Below are 24,481 nucleotides of genomic sequence, written 5' to 3'. Positions count from 1 at the left end.
ATGGAACGCCTGACTGGTTCAAAATTGTGAAAGGAGCATAGCAAGGCTGTACATTGTCACCTTGCTTGTTGTCACCTAACTTATATGCAGAGTACATCAGGCAAAATTCTGGGCTGAATGAATCACAACCTGGAATCAAGATTTCCAGAACTATCAAAATCTCAGATATGCAGATGATACCACTCTAATGACAAGAAGTGAAGAGAAAGTAAAGAGCCTCTTGATGAAAGTGAAAGAGGAAAGTGAAAAAGCTGGCTTAAAACTCAACATTCAAAAAATTAAGATCATGGCATCTGGGCAAATCATTCATGGCAAATAGATGGGGAAACAAAGTAAAGAGTTAAGTTCAGTCGCTCAGTTCTGTCTGACTCTTTGCGACTCCATAAATCGGAGCACGCCAGGCCTCCCTGTCCATCATCAGCTCCTGGAGTTCACTCAACCCATGTCCATCGAGTCAGTGATGCCATCCAGCCATCTCATCCTCTGTTGTCCCCTTCTCCTCCTGCCCCCAATCCTTCCCAGCATCAGAGTCTTTTCCAATGAGTCAACTCTTCGCATGAGGTGGCCAAAGTATTGGAGTTTCAGATTTAGCATTATTCGCTCCAAAGAACACCCAGGGCTGATCTCCTTCAAAATGGACTGGTTGGATCTCCCTGCAATCCAAGGGACTCTCAAGAGTCTTCGCCACCACCCCAATTCAAAAGCATCAAGTCTTCGGTGCTCAGCCTTCTTCACGGTCCAACTCTCACATCCATACATGACCACTAGAAAACCCATAGCCTTGACTAGATGGACCTTTGTTGGCAAAGTAATGTCTCTGCTTTTGAATATGCTATCTAGGTTGGTCATAACTTTAAGGAGTAAGTGTCTTTCAATTTCATGGCTACAGTCACCATCTGCAGTGATTTTGCAGGCCCCCAAAATAAAGTCTGACACTGTTTCCACTGTTTCCCCATCTATTTGCCATGAAATGATGGGACCAGATGCCATAATCTTCATTTTCTGAATGTTAAGCTTTAAGCCAACTTTTTCACTCTCCTCTTTCACTTTCCTCAGGAGGCTTTTTAGTTCCTCTTCACTTTTTGCCATAAGGGTGTTGTCATCTGCATATCTGAGGTTATTGATAATTCTCCAAGCAATCTTGATTTCAGCTTGTGCTTCTTCCACCCCAGCATTTCTCATGATGTACTCTGCATAGAAGTTAAATAAGCAGGGTGACAATATACAGCCTTGATGTACTACTTTTCCTATTTGGAACCAGTCTGTTGTTCTATGTCCAGTTCTAACTGTTGCTTCCTGACCTGCATACATGTTTCTCAAGAGAGGTCAGGTGGTCTGCTATTCTCATCTCTTTCAGAATTTTCCACAGTTTCTTGTGATCCACACAGTCAAAGGCTTTGGCATAGTCAATAAAGCAGAAATAGATGTTTTTCTGGAACTCTCTTGCTTTTTCCATGATCCAGAGGATGTTGGCAATTTGATCTCTGGTTCCTCTGCCTTTTCTACAACCAGCTAGAACATATGGAATTCCACGGTGCACGTATTGCTGAAGCCTGGCTTGGAGAATTTTGAGCATTACTTTACTAGCATGTGAGATGAGTGCAATAGTGTGGTAGTTTGAGCATTCTTTGGCATTGCCTTTCTTTGGGATTGGAATGAAAACTGACCTTTTCCAGTCCTGTGGCCACTGCTGAGTTTTCCAAATTTGCTGGCATATTGAGTGAAGCACTTTCACAGCATCATTTTTCAGGATTTGAAGTGGCTCAAGTGGAATTCCATCACCTCCACTAGCTTTGTTCATAGTGATGCTTTAAGGCCCACTTGACTTCACATTCCAGGATGTCTGGCTCTAGGTGAATGATCATTCTATCGTGATTATCTTGGTTGTGAAGATCTTTTTTTGTACAGTTCTTCTGTGTATTCTTGCCAGCTCTTCTTAATATCTTCTGCTTCTGTTAGGTCCATACCATTTCTGTTCTTTATCGAGCCCATCTTGAGGCAGTCTTTATTTTCTTGGGCTCCAAAATCACTGAAGACAGTGACTGCAAGCATGAAATTAAAAGACACTTGCTCCTTGGATGGAAACCTGTACAAACCTGGACTGTGTGTTAAAAAGCAGAGACATTATTCTGCCAACAAAGGTCCGTTATGTCAAAGCTATGGTTTTATCCAGTAGTCATGTACTGATGTGAGAGTTACAACATAAAGAAGGCTGAGTGCCAAAGAACTGATGCTCTCAAATTTTGGTGCTGGAGAAGACTCTTGAGCGTCCTTTGGACAGCAAGAAGATCCAACCAGTCAACTCTAAAGGAAATCAGTCCTGAATATTCACTGGAAGGACTGATGCTGAAGCTGAAGCTCCAATTCTTTGGCCATCTGATGCAAAGAGCTGACTCATTGGAAAAGACCCTTATGCTGGGAAAGATTGAAGGCAGAAGGAGAAGGAGGCAACAGAGAATGAGATGGTTGATCGGATCATAGACTCAATGGACATGAATTGGAGCAAAGTCTAGGAGATAGTGGAGAACAGAAATGCCTGACATGCTGTAGTCCATGGGGTCACAAAGATTTGGAAACAGCTCAGTGACTCAACAGCAATAACTCAAAGAGAAAACTATCTATCATTCCACTGGTAAACTCAGCTAAGAGCAAAGACATTGTCCTCCTTACCTCCATGATCCAATGATCCCAATTACATGTATGACAGTGACACTCATTAGGTAGTTATGAATGGATAAATGGCCTAGGAATTGTGAAAATAGTTTTTCACAAGCAGGTAATTTTTCAGGAGGAAAGATAACATTGACCAAAATCATCAACAAATATCCATTTAACTTCATTAATAATGAAATATTTTTGGAGAACTAAATTTTTGCCGTATTGACAAATATCTTTGGAAAAGTAATAGTATTCGGTGTTGGTGATAATGATAGGCAACAAATGCTCACATACACTATTGGTAAGAAAATAACTTTTAATAGCTTTTATGGAGGAAAACTAATTTATTTTAAAAATCATAAAAACAGGAATACGTTGACCTCAAAAAATCTACATGTGATCTTTTTAATGTGTTGTTGGATTCTGATTGCTAGAATTTTGTTGAGGATTTTTGCATCTATGTTCATCAGTGATATTGGCCTGTAGTTTTCTTTTTTTGTGGCATCTTTGTCAGGTTTTGGTATTAGGGTGATGGTAGCCTCATAGAATGAGTTTGGAAGTTTACCTTCCTCTGCAATTTTCTGGAAGAGTTTGAGTAGGATAGGTGTTAGCTCTTCTCGAAATTTTTGGTAGAATTCAGCTGTGAAGCTGTCTGGACCTGGGCTTTTGTTTGCTGGAAGATTTCTGATTACAGTTTCAATTTCCGTGCTTGTGATGGGTCTGTTACGATTTTCTATTTCTTCCTGGTTCCCAATGTTCATTGCAGCACTGTTTATAATAGCCAGGACATGGAAACAACCTAGATGTCCATCAGCAGATGAATGGATAAGGAGGCTGTGGTACATATACACAATGGAGTATTACTCAGCCATTAAAAAGAATGCATTTGAATCAGTTCTAATGAGATGGATGAAACTGGAGCCGATTATACAGAGTGAAGTAAGCCAGAAAGAAAAACACCAATACAGTATACTAACACATATATATGGAATTTAGAAAGATATTAATGATAATCCTGTATGTGAGACAGCAAAAGAGACACAGATGTATAGAACGGATTTTTGGACTCTGAGGGAGAGGGAGAGGGTGGGATGATTTGGGAGAATGGCACTGAAACATGTATACTATCATTTAAGACATGAATTACCAGTCTATGTTCAATACAGGATACAGCATGCTTGCGGCTGGTGCATGAGGATGATTCAGAGAGATGATATGGGGTGGGAGGTGGGAGGGGGGTTCAGGGTTGGGAACTCATGTACACCCATGGCAGATTCATGTCAATGTATGGCAAAACCAATACAGTATTGTAAAGTAAAATAAAGTAAAAATAAAAATTAAAAAAAAATCTACATGTTAATATATATTTCATCAAAACAGGTATTTATGCAATGATACAGCTATAAGGGAGTTTGTAATATTTTTTAAATAATTTAATTAATAATCAGGAGTTGGTTGCTAATATTTGATGGACTTTTTATATTATATTACTTATATCACTCATATATAGTATATATCTATTAAAGTGATACATAAGTGTACCTATCAACATGGATACATGTTTAGTATATACTAAGTGAAAAAGAAATATTGCAAAATAATATTTTTCATAGGTATTTTGTAAATATATGTGTGAATGTGCATAAACCCTAATAAAGGTATCTAGAAACATCAGCATGTTAATATTTGCTGCCACTTGACATGTAAGATAATGGAATTGCTTTTTGCCTTTGTTTTGTTTTGTTTTGTTGATGTGCATCTCTTTCTCACTAATGGTCACTATTTGCTTTTTTTTTACCTCAATAATTTATTTTATTTTATTTTTACGTTGTCACTCTGCCTATTTATTTATTTATTTAAATTTTTATTTTTACTTTATTTTACTATACGATATTGTATTGGTTTTGCCATACATTGACATGAATCCGCCATGGGTGTACATGAGTTCCCAAACATGAACCCCCCTCCCAGCTCCCACCCCATATCATCTCTCTGGATCGTCCTCGTGCACCAGCCCTAAGCATCCTGTATCCTGCATAGAACATAGACTGGCGATTCATTTCTTACATGATAGTATACACTATTTGCTTTAATAAAATAAGTAATTTCTAGTATTTTAAAAAATTGCTTTCTAGAGACATTCATTTTTTTCTTGATATTTTCTCCTGTAGTAAGCAGAACATTCAAAATTGTTTCATTGACTATTCTTTTTGAGAATAGTAATTTCAGCATCTAAATATTAGAAGCCTTCCCTAAGGACTTCAATCTGAGCATTTGTAGAGTCGGTGTTAAATCTGGCCCTCTTATTCACATATATTTTTTCTTTTGTTCTCTTTCTCATTCTTCCTCTCTCCTTGAATACTTTACCCATCTTCAGTAAAACATTGGTGGGAAAAAACAGGAATGTGATCATATTAGTTTCTTATAGAAAGTATACACGTGAGTCAACTATACTTAGCTTTGGTTCTCAATGTTAGGTTTTTATCTTTATTATAAAAATTCATTCTTGTTCATTATTTGTTTAAAAATGGAAAAATACAGAATGTTTTTAAAGGAGTTGGAAAGATGCAATTAGTGTAGAATATTTACATCAATCATCATTTATTTTTCTATGTATTATTTCTATGTAGTTAAAATTATATTATATTCATATGTTTTATTTTTCTTATTGAAGTACCTTCCAAATATTTTCTCATAGCTCACTTTGCTTTATGTGGTTGTTATGCCATATCAGCATGTGTGTTATTTTTTCTTTTATTTAATGTCTTAAATGTCTACTATGTGCTTGCTATATATAAAGCGTACAGACAGTCAATCAAAAAAGATAAGCATGATTCCTACCCTCCTGGTGTAGTCTAGTTTGAGACCCAATTGATGCCTTGCTTGCATGCATATTCAGTCATGTCTGATTCTTTGCAACCTCATAGACTATAACCTACCAGGCTCCTCTATTCATGGGGTTTTCCAAGCAAGAATACTCGAGTGGGTTGCCATTCCCTTCTCCAGGAGATATTCCTGATCCAGGGATTGAACCCACATCTCTTATGTCTCCTGAATTGGCAGGCAGATTTATTTATTTGTTTATTTAGTTTACTACTGAGCCATCTGGAAAGCCTTGCTTAGTCCACTGTAAAACTCAATAAACAACAGAAGCAGTAACTGGGAAGTGAAATATAGGTGTTAATTAGAGTCACACAATGAGCAGCAACTGTCTATACTGAGTATGACTTAGTCATAGTCTCCATTATTCACTCAGTTCGGTTGCTCAGTTGTGTCTGACCCTTTGCAACCCCATGAATTGCAGCACACCAGGCCTCCCTGTCCATCACCAACTCCCGGAGTTCACTCAAACTCATGTCCATCGAGTTAGTGATGAAATCCAGCCATCTCATCCTCTCTCATCCCCTTCTCCTCCTACCCCCAATCCCTCCCAGCATCAGAGTCTTTTCCAATGAGTCAGCTCTTTGCAAGAGATGGCCAAAGTACTGGAGTTTCAGCTTTAGCATCATTCCTTCCAAAGAACACCCAGGACTGATCTCCTTTAGAATGGGCTGATTGGATCTCCTTGCATTATTCACTAGTGCCCCCTAATTACTTTTCCTCTTTAGTGGGAAAGAAACATGTCTAGCAAATCATGATCATTACTGTACAAATCATGGTAGTCATGCAAAAGTTAATAAGTTCTTTGCCCTAAGAATGTAGTTTAACAAGTTAAAACAAGAGAACCTGGAATGACAGGTTCATCTGCCTATTCTTAAGAACAGAGAGGAACCTTTGAGTGAAATATGTTCATATGAGGTAATCGGGCTATTATCAAAGTATTTAATGACAGAGACAGAACAGGACCTGACCATTCAGAAGGCCTCTCATTTGGTTATGTATATACCCATTAGTTGCTCAGTCTTAGACATCTGGCTGGAACATCCAGGGCAGAGACCAGAATGACTAGTACAGTGGGAGCTCTCAGGAGGATCAGGGCAGTGGCTGTTTGCCATTGTGAAAGTATTTCAACATTTTAGCAACTGATATGAAAGGCTCAATCCTAGAGGAAATATATCAAGGTCCTGTAGGTGTCTTCTGTTCTCAGGAAGGACACTATAGTGGTCAGAACAGTTCTCCTTTTGCAATGGAACTTTGTCGGTGGTAGATCTTTTGTTGCTCTCATAGAAGTGAAAACTGCTAGATGTATGTGGACAACTGAAAAGTGATGAAATTCTAAAAACAGACATTGGAATAAAATTTAAACATAGGAATGAAGCTTGAATATTGCTGAACAGAGGAAAAAGGAAGAAACCAGTAGGATAACTTTGTCTGAGATTTGATAATGAGGACATCTGAAATGTGCTTATTTTACAAGAAAATAAAAGTAGTAAAGAGAGTCATCTAATTGTAGTGACTTTATAAAGTGTCAGTATATGAATTAATAATACATATGAAAATATTTTTAAAAATTTGTTCTCCTCTTTCAGCTTTCCTTATTGGAAAAGACTGGATTTGGAGGTGTTCTTCTATATATTGATCCTTGTGATTTACCAAAGACTGCAAATCTTAGCTATAATACCTTCATGGTATCACTGAATCCAGGAGGAGACCCTTCTACACCTGGTTATCCAAGTATTGGTAAGTTTACTATTAATCCTTATTATTCTTATAAGCATTATAAGGTTGTAATTTATAAGTACATGTTACCTAAAGTAATTAAAAAATAATAAATTTGAAGAATTCTTACCACTTCATATTTCAAAAAATGAAAGTTTTATCTTCCCAAAATTATAGACTGCCCCAGAATAAGACTTGAAAAAGTCTATAATAGATTTTTGTCTCAATAACTTACAGTATAGTAAACAGAAAACATTTTAAGTGTTATTGATGGACTGATAAGATAAATTAACACCATGTGGGACAAGTACTCCATAGATAGAAAACACATGAATCTACCTAGAAGCATGAAATATCTATGACTTTGGAGCTGTTGTTATAACTTGAAGCCCAGAGTCTAGGGCTACACATGCTCAAGTTAGGTGTCTGTGAAAAATGAAAGTGAAAGTTGCTCAGTTGTATCTGATTCTTTGTTCATGGAATTCTCCAGGCCAGAATACCTGCTGGAGTGGGTAGCCTTTCCTTTTTCCAGGGGATCTTCCCAACTCAGGGATTCAACCCAGGTCTTCCACATTGCAGGTGAATTCTTTACCAGCTGAGCCACAAAGGAAGCCCAAGAATACTGGAGTGGGTACCCTATCCCTTCTCCAGCAAATCTTCCCAGCCCAGGAATCAAACTGGGGTCTCCTGCACTGCCGTTGGATTCTTTAGGAACTGAGCTATTAGGGAAGTCCTGAAACGATGGGAAATAATGCTGGATAGGACTAGAGTTGACATGATCAAATTGTCTGGCTCCCTAAAAGAAGGGATCTCATTTGTTTGTCCAGCCACTTGGCAGCATAGATATGGCTATTTTGCATCAAACATCCTTTTCTTTCCCAGCAAGCTGTGTTCATTACAGTGGGGGTCATGTGGCAAAGAGAAACAACTGTGATTTTGGCAGGTGCTCACTGCATCATTGAACTTCTGTCTAATGTGTCATTGACAAATATTCTGTATGTACAAGCTTGGCAGAGGAAAAGCTCTTTGAACCTCCTACCACTGTAATACTAACCCATTAACTGTGATGCTTCAGTCAGGACTTAGGCTAACAAAAAATTCATGTAATTATCCATGTGTCCCATCAATATTTTTCTTTGTTTTCCACAAGATATAACAAAAGACTAAAAGCATCTTTCTTAAGTCTAACTTCCCTTTGTTAACTTAACTTTACCAATCAATTAATAACTTTCTCCAAGAAGGAAGCAAATTAAGTCAAATATGAGTAATAATTTCATGAATTTTGTTGGGTTTGTTAAGTACTACTTTGTCTACTAAAACACCCCTTTAATAATCCATGTAAGAATTTTCTCTGGGAACTCACTGTTCTGTAGCTTGAACAGTGCACTCTCATTCTTGCAATTAGGGGGGTTCATGTTTGGGAATGCATGTAAGAATTAAAGATTTTAAAATGTAAAAAATAAAAAACTAAAAAAATAAATAAATAAATAAATAAATAAATTTAAAAAAAATAAAAAAAAAATAAAATTAATAGGTATCCATCTACAATTCTCAGACCTCACCAGATATGTCAGTTAAGCCCTCTCCTTTGCAAATGCTCTGATTGCCTTGGGTTGTAATGCCTCAATATCAGGAGGTTGCATGTAGCAGCTAACTCTGCTGCAAAGCACTGTTCTGCAGTGCTGCTGAAAAGCAGATGCTGGATGAATACTTTGCTTAAGCTGGTAAATGCCTCATTGGCAACAGTTACTATTTATATATTTTTGACTTAGGTCATTTAATAAATGTAGAATTCAGTCATCTCTAGCAAAGTGCTGGCCATTGTCTTGAAAATCTCAGCATGATTTTTTAAAATAATTTTTAATTTGAAATAACTTCAACTCAAAAAAATGTTGCAAATAAAGTATGCAAATGTTTAGACTCTCTGGCCATTTTTTATTTGAGTTGTTTTCTGTATTGTTTTGTTGCATGGGTCATTTATATATTTTAGATATTAACCCCTTATCAGTTATATGATTTGCAAAAATCTCCATTCAGTGGGTTGCCTTTTCATTTTGATGATGGTTTCTTTCATGTCCAGTACCTTTTTAGTTCAACATGGTCCATTTTGTTTATTTTAATTTTTGGCTCCTTTTGCTTTTGGAGCAGATCAACAAAAGACATAATAGTAAAATGACTGAGGTTAGTGAGTTTACTGCCAATATTTTCTCTAAAGAATTTTATGGTTTAGGTTTTATATTCAAGTTCTTAATGCATTTTGAGTTAATTTTTATATATGGTGTAACATTCTTCTGCTAATGAGTGTTCAGTTTTCCCCACACCTTTTGTCACAGAAACTATAATTAGCCCATTGTTTGTTGTTTGATCCTTCGTTGTAAATCAATTGTCCATATATGGATGGGTTTATTTGTGAGATCTCAGTTCTGTTCCATTGACCTCTGTGTGGTTTGCTGCCAGCATCATACTGTTTTGATTGCCGTCACTTAGTAGTATAGCTTGGAATCAGCACATTCGATATCTCCAATTTTTACTTCTTCCTCAAGTTTGTTTTGTCTATTCAGGTTTTTTTTGTGTGTGTTTTCATAGAAGTTTTAGAATTGTTTGTTCTATTTCTGTGAGATATGACATTGGAATTTTAATATAAATTGTGTTGAATATGCAGATTGCTTTGCATAGTATGGGCATCTTAACAATATTAATGTTTCCAATCTATGAGCACAGAATATTTTTTTATTAATTTATGTCTTCTTATTTCATCAGTGTCTTACAGTTTTCAGTGTGCAAATCCTTCACGTACTTGGTTAAATTTATTCCCTAAGTATTTTATTATTTTGATGTAAATTATAATTGTAAATGGTTCCAGATTGGGAAAAGAGTACATCAAGGCTGTATATTGTTACCCTGCTATTTAAATTATATGCAGAGTACATCATGCAAAATATGGGGCTGGATGAAACATAAGCTGGAATCAAGATTGCCAGGAGAAATATCAATAACATCAGATATGCAGGTGATACCACTCTTATGGCAGAAAGTGAAGAACTAAAGAGCTTTTTGGTGAAAGTGAAAGAGGAGAGTGAAAAAGTTGGCTTAAAACTCAACATTCAGAAAACCAACATCATGGCATCTGTTCCCCATCACTTCATGGGAAGTAGATGGGGAAACAATGGAAACAGTGAGTGGTTTTATTATTTTGGCCTCCAAAATCACTACAGATAGTGACTGCAGCCATGAAATTAAAAGATGCTTGCTCCTTGGAAGAAAAACTATGACCAAGCTAGATAGCATATTAAAAAGCAGAGACATTACTTTGCCAACAAAGTCCATCTAGTCAGAGCTATGGTTTTCCAGCAGTCATGTAAGGATGTGAGAGTTGGACTATAAAGAGAGCTGAGCACCAAAGAATTGATGCTTTTGAACTGTGGTGTTGGAGAAGACTCTTGAGAGTCCCTTGGACAGCAAGGAGATCCAACCAGTCCATTCTAAAGGAAATTAGTCCTGAATATTCATTAGAAGGACTGATGCTAAAGCTGAAACTCAATACTTGGCCACCTGATGTGAAGAACTGACTCATTTGAAAAGACTCTGATGCTGAGAAAGATTGAAGGCCAGAGGGGAAGGGGGTGACAGAGGATGAGTGGTTAGATGGCATCACTGACTCGATGGACATGAGTTTGAGTAAGCTCTGGGAGTTGATGATGGACAGGGAGGCCTGGCATGCTGCAGTCTATGGGATTGCAAAGAGTTGGACACAACTGAGCGTCTGAACTGAACTGAATTGTAAATGAGATTGTTTTCTTAATTTCTGTTTCTGATCGTTTATTATTAATGTGTAGAAATGTCACCTTTCTGTATATTGATTTTGTAACATGTAACTTTAGGGAATTTATTTTTTAATTCTCACGTCTTTTTGGTAGGCTGTTTAGGATTTTCTATGTATAATACAATGTCATCTGCAGATGACATTATATTCCATTATATTATAAGACAGTTTTCTTTCTCTGTTCAGATTTGAGATAATTTTATTTCTTTTCTTGCTTAATTGCTGTAGCTAGTACTTTCAGTACTATGTGGGCATCCCTGTTCCTGATTTTGGGGGAAAAATTCTTAATTTTTCATCAGTGAGTGTGTTATTAGCTGTGTATTTGTCATACATGGCCTTTACTATTTGAGGTATATTCTCTCTATGCCCACTTTATTGGCAGTTAAAATAGGGTTGTATTTTGTCAAATGCTTTTTCTACATCTGTTGAGATGATCATATAATTCTGATTTGTCATTTTGTTAATGTGATGTATTGCATGGGATTTTTGTAGATATTGAATCACTCTTGCTTCCCTGGAATAAATCCCACTTGATCAAGATGTACATTTTTTTAATGTTTTGTTGGATTCGATTTGCTAATAATTTGTTGAAGATTTTTGTATCTGTAGATATTAATGATAGTGGCATGCATGTTTCACTTTTGTAGTGTCCTTGGCTGGTTTTAGTATTAGGGAAATATTGGCTTTGTAAAGTGCTTTGGAATGTTTTCCTCCTCCTCAATTTTTTGAAGAAAAATATTAAGTCATCTTTGAATATTTTGTGTTAATATTGAGAGAAGAATAAGTATTAAATCTTCTTTGAGTGTTTTGTAGAGTTTGCCAAAGAAGCTATCTCTCTGGTCCTCAGCTTTTGTTTGTTGTGAAATTTTCTAATTTGTGTTTCAATCTCCTTGTTGGTAATTTCTGTTCAGATTTCCTGTTTCTTTATTATTCAGTCTTGGAAGATTTTATGTTTCTAGGAATTTATCCATGGTTGTCAAACTGTTGGTATTTAACTATTGGTAGTAGTCTCATTTTATCCTTCAAATTTACGTGGTTACATTTATAATTTCTCTTTCATTTTTTAAAATTTTATTTATTTGTATCCTCTTATTTTTTTTTTTGATTAGTGTAGCTTAAGGTTTGTAGATTTTATCTTTTTCAATCACCAGCTCTTAGTCTCATTGATCTTTCCCACTTTATTTTTTGTCTCTCTTTGATTTACTTCTGTCTGATCTTTATTATTATCTTCTTTCTGCTAATTGTGGATTTCACTTATTCTTTTTCTTTTTATAGTTCCTTTAGGTGTAAAGTTAGATTATTTGGTATTTTTGAACAATTCCCTTTTAGAACAATTTTTTGTTGAATACCATAGATTTTGATATGTTGTATTTCTATTTTCATTTGCCTCTAGTTTTTATGTTTGTTTGTTTTGTTTTGTTTTGTTTTGCTTTATTCAAAGACCCCTTTAGTTTTATACCATTACAGCTGGAGAAAGTTTTTCTTCGGTTCATTGAAATGCAGTTTGTGACATAACGTGATCTATCCTAGAAAATGTTCCATGTGTACTTAAGAAGAATGTGTATTCTTTTGCTTTTGGATGGAATGCTCTATATCCATTAAGTTCATCTTATCTAATGTATTACTTAAATTTAATGTTTTCAGATTGATTTTTTTTTTTGGTCTGGATGATATATTCATTGAGGTAGGTAGGGGGTTAAAGTCCCCTACTATTATTGTCTTGCTTTCAAATTTTCCCTTTAAGATTATTAATGTTTTCTTTTGTATCTTGGTGCTCTTCTGTTTAGTTCAGGTTCTCAGTCATGTCTGACTCTTTGCAACCCCATGGACTGCAGCATGCCAGGCTTCCCTGTGCATCACCAACTCCTGGAATTTACTCAAACGCGTGTCCATTGAGTCGGTTTTGCCATCCAACCATCTCATCCTCTGTCACAACCTTCTCTTCCGAACTTCAATCTTTCTCAGCATCAGGGTCTTTTCCAATGACGCAGTTCTTCACATCAGGTGGCCAAAGTATTGGAGTTTCAGCTTTATCATCAGTCCCTCCAATGAATATTCAGGACTGATTTCCTTTAGGATTGACAATTTGGATCTCCTTGCTGTCCAAGGGACTCTCAAGACTCTTGTCCAACACCACAGTTCAAAGGCATCAATTTTTTGGTGCTCAGCTTTCTTTATAGTCCAGCTCTCACATCCATACATGACTACTGGAAAAATGATAGCTTTGACTACATGGACCTTTGTTGGCAAAGTAATGTCTCTGCTTTTTAATATGCTGTCTACATTGGTTATAGATTTTCTTCCAAGAGCAAGTGTCTTAATTTCATGGCTGCAGTCACCATCTGCAATGATTTTGGACCCTCTCAAAATAAAGTCTGTCACTGTTTCCATTGTTTCCCCATCTATCTGTCATGAAGTGATGGGACCAGATGCCACTATCTTAGTTTTCTGAATGTTGCTCTTCTGTTGGGTTTCTGTATTTTTTTTTTTTTGCTGGATTTACTTTTTTTATTATCATGTGATGCTCTTCTATGTCATTTCTTACAGTCTTTGTTTTAAAGTCTATTTTTGTCTGATATGAGAATAGCTACTGCAGTTTTCTTTTCATTATTATGTGCATGAAATATATTTTTTTCCATTCCTTCACTTTCTGTCTGGGCATGTCACTTCTTATAAAGTGAATGTCTTGTTGGCAGCAAATAGATGGGTCCTGTTTTTATCCATTCTCCCACTCCATCTTTTGATTAGTTCCTTTAGTTTGTTTGCATTTTAAGTAATTACTGATGGGTATGTGCTTTTTGGGGATTCCCTGGTAGCTAAAACTGGTAAAGAATCCACGTGCAATGCAGGAAACCCCAGTTCAATTCCTGGCTCAGGAAGATCCCCTGGAGAAGGGATAGGCTACCCACTCCAGTATTCTTGGGCTCCCCTGGTGGCTCAGACAGTAAAGAATCTGCCTTCAATGTGGGAAACCTGGGTTTGATCCCTGGTATGGGAAGATCCCCTGGAGTAGGGCATGGCAACCCTCTCCGGTATTCTTGCCTGGAAAATCCCCATGGACAGAGGAGCCTGGCAGGCTATAGTCCTTGGTGTCACAAAGAGTCAGACATGACTAAGCACACACACATGCACATATTTATTGTGATTTTATCTTTTTTCTTTTTCTCTCTTTCCTTGTGTATTGGATGCTTTCTTTAGTGTTATATTTAGATTTCTTTCTCATTTTCCTTTGATTACTTGCAATAATTTTTTGACCCCCTTGGGTTACTGTGAAATTCACACATCTTTATTTACTTTATGTGTCCTTTAATTATTGTAATTTTAGCTAATTTTACTACTTTTTTCATGTAATTCTCATATCTGCCTTATTAACTATTTTATGAACTTTGCTATATATTTACTTTTTCCAATAAGGATTTTTTTCTTTCATATATTTTCATATTAACTAATGCCATTTCTTTTCAGCTTAAAGAAATCCCTTTAATATTTCTTGCAGGACCAGTGTAGTGGTGATGAAATCCTTTAGTTTTTGCTTAGCTGGTACAGCCTTGATCTCTCCTTCAATTCTGAATGTTAACTTTGCTGGGTAGAGAATTTTGGGCTGGAAGTTTTTTCCCTTTCTGCATGATGGATATAGCACACCACTTCCTCCTGGTATGTAAAGTCCTTACTGAAAAATCTACAGATATTCTTATGGGATTTCCCTTGTAAATATCAAGTTGTGTTCTCCTGCTGCTTTTAGAAGTTTCTCTTTATCCTTAACTTTTATAATTTTAATTGTATCTTCATATGTATCCTTTTTGATTCATGCTATTTGCAACTCTGCAAAGAGTTGACTCATTGGAAAAGACCCTGATGCTGGGGAGGATTGGGGGCAGGAAGAGAAGGGGATGACAGAGAATGAGATGGCTCAATGGCATTACTGACTCAGTGCACATGAGTTTGGGTGAACTTTGGGAGTTGGTGATGGACAGGGAGGCCTGGCGTGCTGCAGTTCATGGGGTTGCAAAGAGTTGGACATGACTGAGTGACTGAACTGAACTGAACTGAACTGGGCTTTCTTCTGATGTCTGTTTTCTTCCCTGGATTAGAGAATTTTCAGCCACTATTACCCTAAATAATATTTCTGACTCTTTTTCTCACTTTTCTTTCTGGGACCCCTATAGTAATATAAATATTATCCTGATCATTGTTGTTTCAAAAGTCCCTATTTTTTTTTAATTCTTCTTTCATTTTGCAGCTCTGACTGAGTTCCATTGTTTTGTCTTCCAGCTGAGTGATCTGTCCTTCTCTCTGGTGTTTAGTCCCTCTAGTGAACTCTTCTGCTTGGTTATAACTTTTCTTGATACCTTCTTATATTCTCTGTCTCTTTGTTGAGGCTTTCATTCTGTTCATCCATTTTTTTCCACATTCAGTGAAGCATCATTCTTGACCATTACTTTAAAATCTTTATCAGCAGATTGCTTACCTCTGTTGCTTTTAGTTCTTTTTCTGAGATTTTGTTTTGTTCTTTCAATTTGAACATAATCCTCTTTCTCCTCAATTTGTCTAATTCTCTATTTTTATATATTGTTAACTATCTCTCCCAGTCTTAAAGGAGTGATCTTATTTAGGAGATATACTGTGAGGCTCAGATGTACAATCCTGCCTTGACTCCAGAGCCAGATATCAAGGAGTGTCACTTATGTGGACTCTACATCTTCCTCCTTTGGTGGAGCCCAATGGTGGCTGCTATGGCATGGTGTCATGTGGGATTTGCCCTTGGAATAGCTGAGGGTCTTGTGGCTTCTGTGGGACACTGGTGAGGAGGACTCTTATATTTTTTCTGAGGTCTGACTTTGGTGCTGGGAGAGAAAGGACTCTCATAGGGTCCATGCCCACTCTCTCCAATAGTTTATGGAGAGAATTCCAAAATACTGCTCTTCAATGCTGACATTATCAAAGTAGTCTGGGATCACAAAATGGTATCCATCAATATCTCAGTCCCCAGGGATCATCCCACCTAGTTTCCTCCTCCCTGGCATAAACTTCAGAATTAGGAAGTGGGTCCCCTTTACCTAGTTCATGTGTTTTGTGTTGATTTTCAGATCAGGTTAGTCTATATACAAGCCCTTTTCAAAAGGTTTTTCATTCCCTAGGGTTCTGTTTTTCATTCCCTAGGCCTTTGACTGTGTGGATCACAATAAACTATGGAAAATTCTGAAAGAGATGGGAATACCAGACCACCTGACCTGCCCCTTGAGAAACCTGTATGCAGGTCAGGAAGCAACAGTTAGAACTAGACATGGTACAACGGACTGGTTCCAAATAGGAAAAGGAGTACGTCAAGGCTCTATATTGTCACGCTGCTTATTTAACTTCTATGCAGAGTACATCATGAGAAATGCTGGGCTGGAAGAAGCACAAGCTGGAATCAAGATTGCCGGGAGAAATATCAATAACCTCAGATATGCAGATGACACCACCCTTATGGCAGAAAGAGAAGAGGAACTAAAAAAAGCCTCTTGAGGAAAGTGAAAGAGGAGAGTGAAAAAGTTGGCTTAAAGCTCAACATTCAGAAAACGAAGATCATGGCATCTGGTCCCATCACCTCATGGGAAAGATCATGGCATCTGGTCCCATCACTTCATGGGAAATAGATGGGGAAACAGTGGAAACGGTGTCAGAATTTATTTTGGGGGGCTCCAAAATCACTGCAGATGGTGATTGCAGCCATGAAATTAAAAGACGCTTACTCCTTGGAAGGAAAGTTATGACCAACCTAGATAGCATATTCAAAAGCAGAGATACTACTTTGCCAACAAAAGTCCATCTAGTCAAAGCTATGGTTTTTCCAGTGGTCACTTATGGATGTGAAAATTGGACTGTGAAGAAAGCTGAGCACTGAAGAATTGATGCTTTTTAAACTGTGGTGTTGAAGACTCTTGAGAATCCCTTGGACTGTGAGGAGCTCCAACCAGTCCATCCTAAAGGAGATCAGTCCTGGGTGTTCTTTGGAAGGACTGGTGCTAAAGCTGAAACTCCAATACTTTGGCCACTTCATGTGAAGAGTTGACTTATTGGAAAAGACTCTGATGTTGGATGGGATTGGGGGCAGGAGGAGAAGGGGACAACAGAGGATGAGATGGCTGGATGGCATCACCGACTCAATAGACATGTTTGGGTGAACTCCGGGAGATGGTGATGGACAGAAAGGCCTAGCATGCTGCAGCTCATGGGGTTGCAAAGAGTTGGACATGACTGAGCAACTGAACTGAACTGAGGGTTCTGAAGCTTTCTTGCACATACTTCTCATTGGTTTTCAAAGCCAGATATTTTGTGGGCCTATTTCTCCTGTGCAGGATCTCAGGGTTGGGAGGGTTGATATGGAGCTTGAGCCCTTGTTTCTCAGGTTAAAGATACATGTGTTTGTGATTCTTCCCAATTGTGGTTTTCTGAAATGATTTTTTTTCCCCTTGATGAAATTGTATCTCTACCTTTCCTACTCATCTTAAAACTGTCCTTTTACAGTTTGTTGTGGAGTCTTCATACATCCAGTGTTCATGTCCCTTTTCATGAGATTTATTCCATATGTCATTATAGAGTTGATGTGTGTCTGAGAGGAGGTATCTTCCCACACTGCTATTTTGAACTCTCTCTCTCTTTTTTTTATTATTTTTATTTTTTTTTAATTTTTTTTTTTATTTTAAAATCTTTAATTCTTACAAGCATTCCCAAACATGAACCCCCCTCCCACCTCCCTCCCCATAACATCTCTCTGGGTCATCCCCATGCACCAGCCCCAAGCATGCTGTATCCTGTGTCAGACATAGACTGGCGATTCGATTCTTACATGATAGTATACATGTTACAATGCCATTCTCCCAAATCATCCCACCCTCTCTCTCTCCTTCTGAGTCCAAAAGTCCGTTATACACATCTGTGTCTTTTTTCCTGTCTTGCATACAGGGTCGTCATTGCCATCTTTCTAAATTCCATATATATGTGTTAGTATTCTGTATTGGTGTTTTTCTTTCTGGCTTACTTCACTCTGTATAATTGGCTCCAGTTTCATCCATCTCATCAGAACTGATTCAAATGAATTCTTTTTAACGGCTGAGTAATACTCCATTGTGTATATGTACCACAGCTTTCTTATCCATTCATCTGCTGATGGACATCTAGGTTGTTTAAATGAATATTCCATATATCTCAACCAGTTTCATCAATTATTCTAATATTTTTGTTTTGTCTGTATATCCCCTCACACTCCTTATAACCATATTTTTTCAAATAAAAATTTATAAATTGAAACAGATACATCTTAATGGGCAAAAGGATACAGCCATGTACTTTCCATTCCTATTTAGTATAAGAACATTCCCATCATCTCCAAGAGTTCTCTGGGTCACTCAGAGTAACTCTTCATCACCAAACCTAGCTAACCACCAGTCTCAAGATTGGTACAGAATTTTAGAAATCCATATAAATGGAGACATGAAGTATATATTCTATTGTGTGCAGATTCTTTTGCTCAATATAATGTCTATGATATTTATTTATGTTTGCAGTTATTAGTATTTCATTCCCTTTTATTTCTGGGAAGTATGCCACAATTTTATGTAGGTTTAAGTACACTTTTAAAAAAATGAAAATGTTGATGCACTTTGCTACAATGTATGATCCAAATTGATGGTTCAAACAAATGCTTGTCCTTCCTGTAAGATAGTTCTGCTCAGTGAGCCTGTTGCATATCCAAATATTTCTTGATTATTGTAGAATCAGAAGAGAGTAAAAGTTTTAAAATAATCCTTGTCCCTGTAATGCAGAAAATGATTCATCGTTCTTTTTAATATGAATGAGGCTTTAGTTTCATTTGACATGTTAATTAACTACTCTGAGTCTTATTCTCTTCACAATAAAAAACGTTATACTAATAGATATATCACAAGATTGTTTGTAAGAGGATACAAAATTCTGGTCTCCACCTCATAATTAAATAGAAACTCTGAAGAAGTGTCCCAATTATCTCTGTTCTAACACATTTTTAGTAATTCTGATAGAAATGAATTTTGAGAGCCACTGAGCCACAGAACCTTTATGTTCATTATCTACCACATCTGAGTTGGACCACTGTGGCTATTGACCTAAATTTTGTGGCACCATGATACTATTCTTTCACATCATCTCGTATTGCTGCCTCCACACCAGTCAGGACTGGGGAACATAGGTATTCCTGATTCTCAATCAAATTTTTGTACTCAACCGGCTATTAGTAAATATTTGTTGAGTGAACAAGTTATTCTTTTTTTTTTTTAACTTTTTATTGAAGTATAATTGATTTATATAGCTGTGTTAATTTCAAGTATACAACAAAGTGAATTGTATATATATATATATATATATATATCCATTCTTTTTCAGATCCTCTTCTCATATGGTTTATTACAGAATATTGAGTAGAGTTCATTTCGCTATACAGTAGGTCCTTGTTAGTTATCCATTTTTTATATAGTAGTGTGTATATGTCGGTCCCAAGCTCCTTATTTATCACTTTACCCCGTGTTTCACCTTTGGTAACCATAAGTTTGATCTCCAGGTGTGTGAGTCTGCTTTGTTTTGTAAATAAGTTAATTTTATCATTTTTATTAGGTTCCTCATAAATTAGATCACATGATTTTAGTTTTTCTCTGTCTCACTTCACTTATGATAATCTCTAGGTCCCTGACTGTTTGTCTGATGATTCTGATCCTAGGTTTTATCCTAATTTTAATTAAGCTAATTAAAATTCCTGATTTTTTTTAAGAAAAAGCACTTGCATGCAGTTTTTCCTCCTTAAATGCTTTTGTCAACTCTCTCACATCTCTTTTACCACTCAAACTATCAGAGATTGCATTGATTCAAACAGCTTTGAAATTACATATAAGATATTAGGATATCAGAATCTAATCTAATCTCTTAATTCCTTTGATAATCTATTAAGTATTTCAAAGATTAAATGTTCAAACTATTAGACTTTATCATAACTGCTTCCACCAACTTGTCAGGAGTGTTTTAATGCATTAAACTGTAATTCAAGCAAAGTTCATTCCCTGAAACTATATACTTTTAAAATTCTAAGAAGCTTTAGGGTATAAGTAGCACAGTTTTATTCTCAAAACTGAGGCAAAAGAAACTTGATCACATTATCTAGGGACTTAGATAAATGAGGCATAAGAACTAACATTTACAGTAACAGGTTATTATTATAATATCTGTGGTTAGTTATAATAAAAAATGTGCTTGTCTTAAAATCATTAATTGGGGGCATAAGGTTTGGCTCAAAATGGAGGGAATCAAAAAGCTATGGGGTGAGCTTTAAAATAGAGAAGTGAGAAATTGATATCATTAAGGAGTATTCCATTTTCATTATTTTGAAAGAAAAAAAGAAAATCCTATCCCGATTTCTAAGTATTAAGATTATCTAACATCTGAAAGACTAGAAATAGTATTAAGAATTAGAAATCTGTTTTCTTTTCATATTATTTCCATTAACAATGTATCTTCTGAAAACTCTGTAAGTTATAAAGTTGATTTTAAATTTATTATCATCTCCAGATAACTGTCTGGTTAATCTCTGGACTAGTACTTAATTGAAACCCAAGATACTTCTTTTTATCTGGACTTAGACTTGATTCTCCTTACACCTTATTTCCTAAAATCTATCCTGATTAAAGCTTTATATCTGTGCCATGTTCTCTATTAGTTATAATCCTGTTTTGCTTTCCTTTTTGTTTTAAATTCTGGAGAGGAAAATCGTTTCAGTCACTTTACTCTAGTGAAGTGTATCAAACGACACAGTTTACTTAATATTCCCAGTGTTACAATTCAGTGGATCTGAGTGTTGTTTACCTGCTCTCTTCCCAACATCACCTCTGCCTACCAAAACCATTCAAAGAATAAAGAATATCACTGTAATTTGTGACAAGTCTTCACCAGATGTTCTTGGTCCAGTTACCTGGACAAATGTTGAAAGACTGACTTGAGTTGGCACTAAATCAACTGAGACAGTGTTGAACTAGAATAGCAAAAATATAAATATGTGCCTCGTTGTCAAAGCAGAGTGTTAGATATTCACAGCATAAAGTGCCTTGTCACTTAGTTGGCAAAAAATGAAAGTGTCTGTATTCTTACTATTTTACTGTAACTGGTGGGTCTTGTACATTTCCTAAAGTCTTCCTGTTTACATGACATATTATTCAGCTTGATTCTTAGATCCACTCAAAGAGTGGCTCATTATTAAACAATGTGAATTTTTTTAAGAAGTTTAATTTGCAACATATTGAAAAAATAGACTATTTAAATTCAAGCTACTCCTTTAAAAAATCAAAATTTTATTTAATATAATGGTAATATAAGTTTCCATGGATTTCTTGTTTCCAAAAAATTGAAAATTTCCAACTGTTTGTTGAAAAGTCTAAGATGATAGCCTTCAGAGACATTTTCAGTTGATTATTATTTTTAGGAAATTAGTCTACCATGTAATGCTCAGAATGTTCTTTACTTATTATTGTACTAGGAACTTTCTATTTTAAATTAACACTCTGTCAATAGAGACAATCATGTTTTTTTGTTTGCTTTAAAAATCAGTTTTCACAAAAATTGGTGATTCTAAGAGTATAATACAGTCCACTGCTTTAAAAAATAATTTACAAATACATTTCCATTACAGCACATATAAGAAGTTAATTGAAACAGCGATAGAATTAGTTTGACATATTTTTGGTACTTATTCTTTATAACATCTTTCAACAGGACAGCTTTTACTGGCCCAACTTGATAGGTAAATAAACTGATCCTTAGAGAAACTTGGTCTCAATCAATGATTTGCCAAACATAATCACCTTTAAATCCAAGGTTATCTAACTTGTAACATAATGGGAATTCCACTGTATAATTTGGCATCAACTATAAAACTTAGGCAAATGATATTTGCAGTTTGGTGTGATATCAGATCTATGATTCAAATTTAATGATGAACAAAGTTTGACTTTGTTTCCCTGACACATTTAACATATGCTTGGGGGGGGGGGGGGCGGTAATGTTGAAGTTGAAATATAAAATATGATAGTAAAATTATAAAATTTATCTATAAGTTTAGACTGTATCAATATAACCTCAGAAAACTTAGATTAAATTGTTTGCAGTTGCCAGTTGTCTTCCAGAGTAGTTTTGTACACTTACCTATAAAAATGGAAATTGCATATTATAAAATAAATAAATTGAACAATGAATCAACTAACCAAAGAAACTAAGGACAATCAACAACAACAAGAACAAAAGACCCTGAGTGTTATTTTTCAACCATTAATTTATGTAAATTATTTTAGAGGAATAAAGTCACAACTTGTCATTTTATGAACTTTATTAGACTTTATATTTGATAGCTTTAAATTGTAAAATAGAACCATCATATTAGCTTACTCAAAGATTCAAATTGTTACTATCATAAGTATAATCCAGGTTTTCAAGGAACTTAGTAGCTGAGCATAGCAGATATAAAAGAATAGAAGTAAACCTGAGAAATAATATACCATGCTGATCATCACACTTAACTTCACCCTTTCCAGCCAATGTTCATGCTTTTTTTATCTGCTGTGGTCAGAGTCTATAAACTATGGTATGAAAAGATTTTCCTACTGACAAAATTAAATATTTTTTAGAGAAAATATCATTAATATAACTAATGTTATATGTGAAATTATAAAGGTTGATATAGTCTAGTTTTGCATTCAATACTGAATTATTAAGGGAACATAAAAATAATAACAGTCTTTTTTTTTCCTCAACACTATTAATTATAAATTTATCTATACTGAAACTTAAGTGGTTTCTGTAATTTGACTATTATAAATGTTGCAATAAGCGTAAGAATAGAAATCTCTTTTCAAAATAATGCTTTGTTGCCTTGTGATATATATGCAGAAATGAGATTGCTGTACCGATGGTCATCATATTTTTAATTTTTTAGGGGCCTCCATATTGTTTCTTATAGTGGCTGAATCAATTAGCATTTGCACTAACAGTATATGAGAGTTGCCTTTTCTCCACATCCTCATCAACACATTTATTTTCTTTTTGAAAATTGTCATTCTAGCAGGTATGAGATGATATCATATTTGTGGTTTTGATTTACATTTCCCTAATAATTAATGATGCTGAGCATCTTGCCATATACCTATTGCCCTCATGTCTGTCTTCTTTAGAAAAATGTCTCTTGATGTCTTCTCTCATTTTTAGTCAGACTTTTCTTTTTATTTGCTGTTGAATTGTATGAGTTCCTTATATATTTTGAATATTCACTCCTTACCAGATATATATATTTAAATATTTCTCCTATTCAGTACATAGCCTTTTCATTAGTTGGCAGATTTCTTTTGCTGTGCAAGGCTTTTTAATTTGATGTAATTCCATTTATTTATTTTTGTTTGCATTGCCTTTGCTTTCAGTGTCAAATATGAAAAATCAGTGCAAAGACCATTGTAAAGAGACTTACCTGCTATGTGTTCTTCTAACTGTTGTACATTTTCATGTCTTGTGTTCAAGTCTTTTTAAAAATTTTCAGTTAACTTTTGTGGGTGATGCTTACAGCAAAAGTCCAGTTTCATTCTTTTGTATATGGATATCTAATTTTCCCAGCACCACTTATTGGAAAGACTACCCTTCCCCCATTGTTATTCTTGGCTCCATTGTTATAAATTGACTTTATAGATGTGTGCTTATTTCTGGATTCTCTATTCTGTCCCATTGATCTAAGTATCTAATTTTATGCCAGTATCATACTGTGTTGATTACTATGGCTTTGTAATATACTTTGAAATCATAGCATATGAGACTTCCAGGATTGCTTTTCTTTATTCAAGATTGCTTTGATTATTTAGGATTATTTGTGGTACCATGCAAATTTTAGTGTTCTTTCTTCTATTTCTGTGAAAAATGCCATTAGAATTTTTATAAGAATTTTTACAGGGTTGCATTGAATCTGTAGATTGTTTTGGGTATTGTGGATATTTTAGCAATACTAATTATTCTAATCCAGGAAAGTGGGTTGACTTTTTATTGATTTGTATCTTTTTATATTTCTTTCCATCCCTTTTATCAGTGCCTGATAGCTTTCAGAGTATACATCTTTATTTCTAAGTGTTTATTTTCTTTTTGAAGCTTTATAAATGAAATTTTTCTTTCCAGTAGTTTATTGGTAGTGTGTAGAAACACAACTGATTTTTCAATATTCACTTTGTATTCTATAACTTTATTGAATAGCTTTAGTTATTGTAAGAGTTTTTTGGAGAAGTTTTAAGTGATAGATATAGATATATCATATGATCTGCAACAGGGCCTTCCCTGGTGGCTCAGCAGTAAAGAACATGCCTTCCAATGCAG

The 24,481-nt window shown here is 35.5% G+C and overlaps 1 protein-coding gene across 4 annotated transcripts in view; it reads left to right on the top strand.

The window, feature by feature from the left end:
- Positions 1-24,481, top strand: part of NAALADL2 (N-acetylated alpha-linked acidic dipeptidase like 2) — a 1,648,032-nt gene that overhangs the window by 974,600 nt on the left and 648,951 nt on the right. For all 4 annotated transcript variants that reach the window (XM_069559730.1, XM_069559739.1, XM_069559749.1 and 1 more), the window contains one exon: positions 7,128-7,278. In XM_069559730.1, coding sequence (XP_069415831.1) covers positions 7,128-7,278 — 151 coding nt within the window. The remainder of the gene's footprint in view (positions 1-7,127; positions 7,279-24,481) is intronic.

Source organism: Ovis canadensis, chromosome 1 (assembly GCF_042477335.2).
Source record: "Ovis canadensis isolate MfBH-ARS-UI-01 breed Bighorn chromosome 1, ARS-UI_OviCan_v2, whole genome shotgun sequence".
NCBI lineage: Eukaryota > Metazoa > Chordata > Mammalia > Artiodactyla > Bovidae > Ovis > Ovis canadensis.
Note: the sequence above shows the minus strand (reverse complement) of the source record. Positions and strands in the feature narration are given on the sequence as shown.